Genomic DNA, 11,064 nt, shown 5'->3' with positions numbered 1-11,064 from the left:
CAAAACCAGGGAAACCTTTTAGCTGGTCTCAAACAGATCTTAAGCGGCGGAAACTATCACAATAGATCAAGTCCGCAGAGTATTTGAAACGATACGAGTGTGCTTAGAAAATAAAATTATTTTTCAGCTACCTTTTAAGATGTCAGACAATCGCCTATAATACAAATTATTATCCTATGTAGGATAATAGCCTATTATACAAAATTATGAAGTTTTCCAATATTAAAATCATATCTTTCAATCTGAGTATTCCAAATAAAAATATCGAGCTATTTTTATTCATATTTCTAAATTAGAATCCTGAGTTCTCTATTTAAATGTACTATATACCGCTAACGTTCCAGTAAATAAATAATCTCAAATTGCAACTTTCGCAAGTAATACTGCAGTTTTTGTCAGTCCACAAAAAAGGTGTTCGAGAATCCCATTACTTACAACATTAATTACAAGCAAAGATGTAATTGCAAATTAGTTTCAATAATGAAGAATCAAATATAACCAAAATAAATCAGTCCATATAACATTAAATCAAAATTGTCCTTCATTTACATTGAATAACGTTAATTTACTTCAAGTAACTGAAGCACATTATTTAGGCATGCTCTTAAACATTTAGTCTAACATGGAAATCCCACAATCGGATGAAGAGACAACAGTTAAACATGAAAACAGATCAAATTAATTTTCTTCTTGAACTTAAATCAAAACTTAGTTTGAAGAACAAGTTACTATTATATAAAACTATCCTAAAACCTGAGTGGACACATGTTGTGCTTTTATGGACGCAGCGAGCAATCCAAAATGCAGATACTTCAACGATATAATCAAAACTGTTGCTAAAGTGCCATGGTATAAATCCAATAAAACGTTACATCAAGATTTGAATACCCCAAGAGTCAGAGAAGAAATAACAAAATTCAGCCTAAATTAACTTTTAAGATTTAAATATCATCCAAACCACCTTAAATGTAGTCGATAATTCTAAAAATATGTATAGACTTCACCGATCTGCTATCCTGGTGTCTTTTAGGTTCTTGAATTAATTACGTTAGTTTTAACCAACTCAATTTTAATTATTAATATTGTTTCTGTATATAATATTTACTTATTGTTCTTCTTAAATGGAACAAATTGTAAATAAATAACTTTTGTTAAGAAAAAAATTACATTCTTGAACGCATAGGATAAGCTTGATAGTAACAACACTTCTAATTTCGACCTCTCCTTCAATCGCAGAGCATATCTGTTCAGCACAGAGTTTTCCAGATATGAAAATCATAATGTTTAGTAAGAATATACTTTTAACTCTAAATATTAGCATATATTAAGTATGCAATCCTTGATTAGTAGGCCTATTGCCATTTAGATATATAATGCAGCTGTAGCACTATAAATACGTAGACTGAATGTAAATTACAGTGGTTGAAAGGAGACGTTTCATGACCGAAGTAGTAGGCATCCCAACCTTTGTATGTATATTTTTTTTCTTAATTGAGGCAACAAGGCAAACTCAACCTTGGAAAAGGAAATATAATTCATTCGAACCAGAAGTGCTCACAACCGCAAGGCCAAAAATAAGAGCCATTAGCAATTTCGCGTAACATCTGAAGCTGTTAATCATGAACATTGACATAGTGTGTACCAAACATATGCCCACTTCCGTTTCTAAATTACATAGAGTCCCATAATTTATTTTCGAAACGTTATAGACTTCAACATTAGATATTTCTTCACAATAGCCAAAAGTAGTTCAATCATCGTTACTGGAACCGTCGGAGTAATGTAATCAATAAAATATAGAATTATTTATAGAAATTCGAGTTATTTCAAAGGTTATTATAAAAATGAACACTCTCTCTCTCTCTCTCTCTCTCTCTCTCTCTCTCTCTCTCTCTCTCTCTCTCTCTCTCTCTTACTCCCTCTCTCTCTCTCTTACTCTCTCTCTCTCTCATATTTTTTCCTTTGGGCTTTCCTCCAGACTAAGATGATCCGTTCACAATTTTGTCTGTACGTGAAGCAGGTTTTATCAGAAGTGTAGCAAAGTTTATGGTGCATTCACACTGCTAACAATGAACCATCCACATTAATAACGGTCATGATTGTGTTAAAAGATGTCAATACCAGACGTTGAAATGGCAAAGTTGCCTGTGTATTTTTCATCTTTTATTGAAATTGTCCTTCTAATGCTCATTCCCTCTCTAATATTAGACCTACATGAATTGTGCATTCAGGGTTCACTAAAATTGACGATATCGCACTCGTCTATCTGCATTCGTCAAACAACCTCTAAGCATTTCAATATCTGGTTGCGACATGTTCCTCGATACAAATTGTATATCTCAATGGGTTTTGTTTGTTACAAGAAGCTAACTCTAAATTCTCTAGCTCTTACATCGTTAGTGTTGTGTAGTATAGAGCAACATCATGGGTGCAATGCTAGAAAGTATTCAGGAGAAGGTAGAAAGGAGGATGGACAAACTGAAAGTAGCAATTATGTAAATGTAATTATATTTTGTGCTTAAAATAATCGACCACTTCGAGGGACAGCAAAGAAAGAAATCATTGGCAAGTCAAGTAGTGGAGATATTTTAAGCAATTAGAACTAGTAAGTCACTACCATCCTAAACTAACAGAGCATATGGCTTACGTTAAATCAGATAAAATCGCATTCAGTTACTTTTCCCCTAAAGTCCAAAATGAGTTCATAACTTTAATTGGAAGTAATGTGAGGCAGAAATTTGTGAATGAAATAAACAATGGAAAATACGTTTCCAACATCTTTGACCACACACCAGATAGTGCTCACATTAAGTAAATGAGCCAAATTATTAGATTTGTTTACTTGTCAGATGGGAAGTGTCAAGTTAAAGAAAGTTATATTGACTTTATAAACACTAATGAGAAACAGGAGAAGGCATTTCAGTGGTCATTCTTATAAAAAACTTGAAGAAGATAGCCTAAGTATGATAATTGCAGAGGTCAGGGTTATGATAATGACAGCAATATGGCCGGAAAATATATCGGTGTGCAAGCTCAAATCCTCAAACAAATTGATAGTGCTCGGTTTGTGCCGTGTGCACACAGTTCAAACCTTATCGGTAACTGGTGTTTCACCTCTAACGATTCCTTTTTTTTTGGAACAATTCAAGAGATATTTATCTTCTTCAGTGGCTCTACAGGAAGGTGGCTGGCTGTGTTAAGTAACTTCAAAATTACTTTGAGGGGTGATTGCGATACTAGGTGGTCAAACAAACGAAACGCCGTCACCGCTTTAAAAAGAACGCTATCGAACTGTATGCCAATCTGGAGGAAGTAGCTGATATTAACCAAAACATTTAGAACTTGTGGGGGCTTAAGGACTCATCAAGAAAATCGGCTTAAAATTCCTATATCTTTTGCATCTGTGGAAAAGGATTCTAGTCTCAATTGATAACATCAACAAGTCACTTAAAAAGAGACTGTTACAGTCGACATCGCTAGCCAAATGATACAGGGATTGTCAAATACGATTCAGGGAATCGGAGATGGAGTTATTGGTCCAGCAATCGACTATGCAACAAAGAAAGCTCAACAAATCGGCGTCAATGATAGTTTTGCTGAAAAAGGACGCAAGATTACAAGCAAAAACGCACGATGACTATATCGACTCAAAACAGGACTTTCAAAGGGAAATAAATTTTGTTTGTGATAAAATACTGACAGAATTATCGAAGAGGTATGAAGCAATTGCTTCAATATCTTCAGAATTTTATTTTCTAACGAGTAAAGCTCTTAAAAATGAGGCAACTGTTGTTCTCCTTAATCATGCTGCAGATGTTGGGATTAAATATTTTCATGATGTAAATGTAGTTGAGCTGTAAAACGAATTGGTAAGTTTTCGAGTAAAAGATAAAGAACTTATTAACGATGTTGAAAAAGTCACACCACTTGACATTATTAAAAATATTCAAGAGCTTTCTTTAGATTGTTTAGAAGATATATATCCTAATATCCAAATAACTCTTAGAATATACTTAACACTTGCTGTTGCTGTGGCTTCTTGTAAGCGAAGCCTCGGTAAAATAAACCTCATAAAAATTATTTAGGATCGTCCATGTGACAGGAACGTTTGTCAAATTTGGCCAGTTTATCAATTGAACACGAAGACGTAGGTAGAGAAACTTAACTTAAAAGGAATTAATAGATAATTTTGTGAAAACCAAAGGCAGGAAAGTAGTATTTGAGTCGATTAACTGAGCTTAATAACAGCGTTAAGTTAAATTTTATACAGATATTCCTAGAAACTCGATGTATTTTGAAATACTTTGTAAAATATAATGAGTTTTTGTATTTACAAATTTGTGTCTGTTCCTTAATCCTTCATAAGAACTTTGAATATGGGATGGAATTTAGTTTTATTCTTTCTTAAATTTCTGTAAATAAACGGTATTGCTTACCTATCTTTATTTATATATATTATATACGTCTTCACGTATTATATTTTTTCTTGGGACATGGGGAAATATCAATCACTCTGTACCGATAAGGATGTGGGTTCTTTGCCTGTCAGGGGCGCCACATACCTAAGGTACACCACTGCTCTCTGATAACAAATGCAACTACCAGCTATTTCTGGAGTCTGTTGAAGTTAGAAGGACGCGGGTTGGGATGTTTATTTCAGTCTTATGTTCAAGATGCTTATCAAACCAACATAATTGGATATGCTAACCTAACGTGATACATGAAACTGATGATTTTTCAAGGCTCTATTTGATAAGATCCTGATTTTTCACGCAATAAGCTTTTGTAACGTTGTTAGTCGTCGCGGATAGTTTCAGTTTGTAGCTACACGACGGATAGCTATCCATTATAGGCTATATCATAATCAAAACCCTCATCAAGTTAGAAGGAAATTGAAGAATGAATGCTGAAAAAAAACCTGTTGCGTTGATTGGTTTTGTAATAGAATACCATAGCAGAATGAAACATTGGTTATGCTTAAGTTTATTTGTGAATATCACCATTATTTTACATTGAACACCCAATTTTTCAGTATGCGTTTATTAATATCCCTTGTACATAGGACTGGTGTCGTTACATATATGTATGCATTTTTGTATGGGTTACGCGATATTTATGAGGGCCTCTGATAAAAAGACCATCCTATTTTTTATAATGGGAGATAGACGTTAAATTCCCCACACACGAACACACACACCGACGGTGATAATATACAACTGTAGCGGTAGCATTGACATTACAAAAGCCATACACATAAACCATTATCTACGTACTCGGCGTGAGGCATTATTAAAAGTAATGGGAAACAAAACCGACAAATTTTTAAATACAAATTGAATTGTAATTTAATTTAAATTATTATTGAATTCAGTAAATGACAAATGGAATTTGAAATAAATTTTTCTCGCAGATAATAATGCTATAACACTAATCACAACTAAAGTAACCAAGCGCCTACGAATAATCCGTACTGTGTTTAAGCAGACAACAGCAGTAAAAACGATCAATGCTACCAACAAAGGGGCCCAAGGACACCTCCCTGTGCCACTTAATACTTCAATTTCAGAGCTGCAATGGTATGATTTTAGATTTTGTACTACTTGCTTCCTATGTTTACAAAATTACTCCAACCAGACCAATGCATTACCCTTATCTCCATACCCCCTTAACTGCCTCAACAAAATCTCTATATCGCAAGGCTTTACGCAAATCGAGATAAATTGAAACTGTAAATTTACTTTCATCCAGCGATATACTTTATATGTTTTCTGTAGCAATATCTGTACTTGTATGGGGCAAAAAGCCCAAACTGATTACTAGCTATTATAGAATGGTTTTAAAAAACACACTAACAATAGTTACGTTATACTAGACTCAAAAATCTTTCCTAAAGTGCTAAATACAGATATAGGTCTTAATGACGAGAATTATTGAGGATTGCCAGATTTATACATTAGCACAATAGCTGTAACTTTAAAGTCATTAAAAACACACCCAGAAATACCAATTATTGTGAAAATATATGTTTCAAAACAGGAACAAAACGTTTATATTTTTCTTTATAGTTAATATAAGAAATGGTAATTTTCTTATTAATGAAATCTAATCCACAACTTTTCTTCTTCTTCGCTTTATTTATTATGTCATAAATACAATTTTCTGTTATCTGAAAATTCTTAAAATAAGAAGTCATAGCCAAACGACTCTTCTCTCAGTTGGGCTGTTACATTTACAACATATTCATTAAATTACTCAGCAACCATTACCTCATTGCCCTTCATCTCTAGTACAGCCCCATTGCATATAACTGTATGTATTTTACTTTTTTTCTTTATGCGTTCTTTTTCGTGTTTCCATTACTATTATCCACCAGTGATGAATAGTGACTCACTTTAGCCCGCTCCTGTCTGCATACCAGTATATATAAAGTATTGTACTGTGACTTAAGAAACCAATTATTTCTATCCTTGGCATATAATTTATATAAATCAATATTTATATTTACTAACTGTGCCAAGTCATCTGTAATCCATGGATTCCGCCTCATATTACTACTATTATCTTCTTTAGTCTATAAGATTGATCATAACATATATTATAAATATTACAGACACATTCAACACTTTGATTTACATAAACATATTTATAAACACGGGACCAATTCGCAGCAGAAAGCCTATCGCAAAGTTCATTGTAATCCACAACTTTACAAACATATACTTAGAACAGTTACTTATACTAGGAATATTATTTTTAATACTTATTAAATCGGCATGATGATCAATAATACTTGATTCTAAAACTTCACAATAGAAATATATTGGTTTTGTACTGCGAATCAGTACATGATTCAAACAAGGTACCTATATTAATTATGCATTAATTATTCTGGTAGGTAACTGTACATAACTTATAAAAGCGCATAAAGAAAACAAATCAATATTTTTGGGTCCAGAGTCTTTTTGGACATGGGAAGAATGTTTTTTTTTAAGGTAGAAATACACCTTTCTATTATTTGTTTAAAATATATTTTGACAATGAAAAAGTAGTGAAGTAAAGACAGTTTCGGACATTTGCCATCGTTAAGTGATACAGGTAATTAGTACCACTACGTTTCGATATCTGCAATCTGATCTTTTCCTCATATGGATAACTCACTAATCATAACATAAATACAATCTAGTTTATGATAAGCAAATCATACAACAACAAATATGTCTACACTGATGACCAACCACTGACAACTAATCAGAAGCTGATAATAATTTTATTAACTGGCAATCGCACGGCAGAAACAAGATTGTGATCTTTATTCTTTAGTTTAGCTTTAATAGCTAGTGTTTTTATTATATTAAGTGCGTGTTAGAGATAACGCGCATGGAGTTGATACACATGTCTGTTGTGATTCATTCATTCCTGACACATGCGTTCCTGGTATGATTTATTTATTTAAACCTAGACTGTAGTTATGTGTGAGCATTGTTATCCACTTTAGAAAGAGTTCAGATAGCAGATCTCGAAACGTAATCTTACCGATATTTTTATATTACTGAAGGTTGGCAAATATCCGACAATCTTGTTTTCTTCACAAACATTTTCATGTATAAGTTACAATTCTGGAAGACAGATACATGCTCCTTACTGATGGCCTATCAGTAAGATTTATAGAAAATTCAGAGTGTCTGATCACAATGCCTCCCGCCATTAATGAGGCCTGCAGCAGGCTGCAAGCTACAAAAAAATTCTTTGAGACAGCATCAGGCAATATATCTCAATTGCAGAGATTCTGATCTCAAATTATTAAGGTACCTATTAAGGACTGTAATTTCTAGTGTAAATATTAAAAGAGTCTTTTTTCGCGTTTTTGGAAAATAACCGTCCTATATTGAAACGTCCAATATTGTAATTATTACAAACCCAAAATACACTTTTTTCTGTCAATAGAGTCAAATTTAAATTTTTTTAATCAGAGCGGTAGTTGGTAAATTATATATTAACTTCAGTTAAAAACTTAGGTGGCAGCTATTAGAATATAATTTATGAGACAGTTTAAAGTATCATAACGTATTTGTTATAGTTTGAGAAGTGGATGAGAAGAACTACTATCGATGATATCAAAATAGCTTTAAAGTCCAACAGTTTGGAAGTTTTACTTTACAGGTCTATTGATAGTTATCCAATATGGTTGTTTGATTTATTTTTATTAAATTTTCATCGTTTTTATTTTCCTTAGTATATTTTATTCACCATGACTTCTAGAAGGTAAGTGGAGTTTTTAAATGTTTCATAAAAATTTGTTACAATCCCAAATCTGTCGTTTATCCCCCCTCATATAACGCTTTTGGCATTGGACAGATGTTATGGGGTAACAGCTGTTTGCATAACCCTTCTGCAAATCCCAAATAGTGCAGATTATAGGGTTGATATATATTTATTTGTCAATGTAAACATATGCCTGGTTAAATTTGAATTCAAACTATATTACACCTATGATATACCTATATTACCTATATGATATACCTATATTAGATGTTTGTTTTTTGTTATCTCTATTCTTAATAGATGAATTATGATTTTTAAGTAGGTATTGACAGATTCATTTCATTCTAGACTTGGTGGAACTTAAAAAAATAATACCTACCTATAGGCTAACCAACGTTTTGATGATTGTTCATATTACTTACAGAGGGTAAAGTGTTAAGTTTTGATGATTGTTCATATTACTTACAGAGGGTAAAGTGTTAAAAAGTTAAAATAATTTAACAGAGCAAAAAAAGTTTTAAATTAGACATTAAAATCTCTCATAAATCTCATATGGTCTATATGGTGCTTGGATAAAAATTCATAAACCTACTGTAGGCTTATTAAATACAACAAAAACAAACAAAACCATGCCGATTACCGCTTGCTCACTTACTAGCCTCATTCCTAAAGAGATGTGTATGCCTCTACTTCCATTAATCAGTTACATCAGTTGGATGCACATCATTTTAAAGTAACACATACAGAATAACTGATTACCAGGATCAGCTACTTTATATCATTCCCTGGCTGTTGAAAACAAGTTTCAACTGCAGTGTAAGTGACCTCCACCACAATTGAATCATTGATATTCACTTAGCTGAAACCAAAATGTTTAACCGAATTACGTATCTAAAATACTAAATTAAAGTCACATGTTTTAAAGTAATAGAAGTAGTTTAAACAATTACTTAATGCAATAAATAATAAAGGAACCATACCATTAATTAAACGATAAAATTAAGACAGGTAGTAGGAAAAATGTAATTTAAATAATGAAAAAAAACTTAAGTTAACAACAAAACTATATTGAGACCAAGAAAGACAGTCAATCATCTTTTAGTGTTATTTTATATAGTTTTCTAAAGTTAACGATATTTTTTATTCAAAAGAAGTCACTTATAGAACAAACTATGTTTAAAATATCAAAATGTGTGTAAAATTGGTGCAAATGATTGAGATATTGTTCAGATTAATTATTATTGGTTGATTGTATCGTTTGGTATAATTTTTAAATATTGTTTGAAAATTTCCATATTAAAACCAGGTCCGCTTATTGTACTCTAGCCCTTGCAGCCATTATTCAAATATACTATACTTAAATGATTTACTTTATTAGATTAATTTTGAACAATATTGTTACTCAATAGCGTACATTCAACAGAGCTGGCAATAATTAAGTATAAATAACTACATATCTAATGTATAATTAGAATGTTTTTTTAGGTTGCAGTATAGTTTTAATGAAACAGTTTGAAGTGAGCTTATATGATTAATTCGTACAAATTAAGTGTTAAAAAATATCAATGTGATACTGAATATCCATTGTGGAGATTCAAAAGTAGCTGTCGGCATGGTTTTATCATGAGTTTTAATACAATGATCGAAGAAATGGGATGTATGTATTAATAATTTATTTCTGTATCTTTAGGGGCAAAGAAAACATTACTATTAGTGAAGTATTCAAATGTTTGGAATTAACTGTAGCCTAATTTCATATAAATTTTATAAACTGAGTAGAAAATTTAAAAAATGAAAACTATTTTCTGATGACAGCTGAATAGACAAATCCAAAAGCAGCGATACATTTATTTTAAATAATGTAAATTATCTGTTTTAAAACGTCCCTCATAAAACATATATTTCTTCGTAATTTAGGCCTAGTTCGTCATTTTCTTTTCTGATTATTAAAATAATAATAAGCGTAGGAACTTATTACAATACCGTTATAACAATTAACAACAATAGTACAACCTGGACAATAATACCAATAAATTATAACAAGAAGAAAATCAATTAAATTATCAGGTTGACAAAAGATGCAAAATCCTTTGTCAATTTCAAGATAATTATTTAATATAGCCAGATTCTACAAATATCGAAAAATAGCTTCTCTGTTGTTTTTGTTGAAGTTGAGATTTACACTGTTCTTCTTTATTCACTGAGACCATAGCATACCATTTCTATATTCAAAGCTTGATGGTGGTTAATAGACGTTTCTTCTGCAGTAGAAAAGAGTTCTATAGCACTTTACAGTTGATTTTTCCTCCATAGAATTGTTAAAGGTGAAAGAGGTTAGATAGATTTATAATAGAGGGAAAAGAAATCTCCTGAGAGGTATTCACATAGTGCACCCAATCTATGGTTGGCAAGTTGCATTCTCCAAGAATTAGAACATATTCAGACAGGTTTAGAGTGAGCAGTTTCTTCGGAAATAGAGCTAAAAATCAGTAAACTGTCTGATGGGGTTTGTTAGGTGGAAGATCAATGGCTGTGAGTAATAGGGAACATGTATTGAACTAGTATTGAAATAGTGTAAGCATATATTTGATAGGTCGACAGTCTAGAGTAATCTCTTGGGTGTTGAACCTATTATTAAAAGCCACACAATAAAACCTCCTCCGCTTATGTTGTAAAATGATTCTTCAGTGTGGTCCAAATAATTACTTTTTAAATTAATAAGACCAAGTTCAGCATTGTGTATAGGCTATCAGGTATTAAATCGGATTCAACCAGGAAAATGATGTCAGTCACTAGTGGCTA

The 11,064-nt window shown here is 32.0% G+C and overlaps 1 protein-coding gene across 2 annotated transcripts in view; it reads left to right on the top strand.

Annotated features, from left to right (window-relative positions):
• The first annotated feature begins 8,169 nt into the window (after positions 1-8,169).
• LOC124359515 (tyrosine-protein phosphatase corkscrew) overlaps positions 8,170-11,064 on the top strand; it is a 145,118-nt gene continuing 142,223 nt past the window's right edge. Inside the window, exon 1 of one of the 2 annotated variants that reach the window (XM_046812313.1) lies at positions 8,170-8,262. In XM_046812313.1, the coding sequence (XP_046668269.1) occupies positions 8,249-8,262 (14 nt within the window). In that variant the 5' untranslated portion in view covers positions 8,170-8,248. The remainder of the gene's footprint in view (positions 8,263-11,064) is intronic. The other variant, XM_046812312.1, reaches the window with a different exon arrangement.

The sequence above is a fragment of the Homalodisca vitripennis genome, chromosome 4 (assembly GCF_021130785.1).
Source record: "Homalodisca vitripennis isolate AUS2020 chromosome 4, UT_GWSS_2.1, whole genome shotgun sequence".
Classification (NCBI taxonomy): Eukaryota; Metazoa; Arthropoda; class Insecta; order Hemiptera; family Cicadellidae; genus Homalodisca; species Homalodisca vitripennis.
The sequence above is the reverse complement of the archived record's forward strand: the minus strand, read 5'-3'. Positions and strand labels throughout refer to the sequence as shown.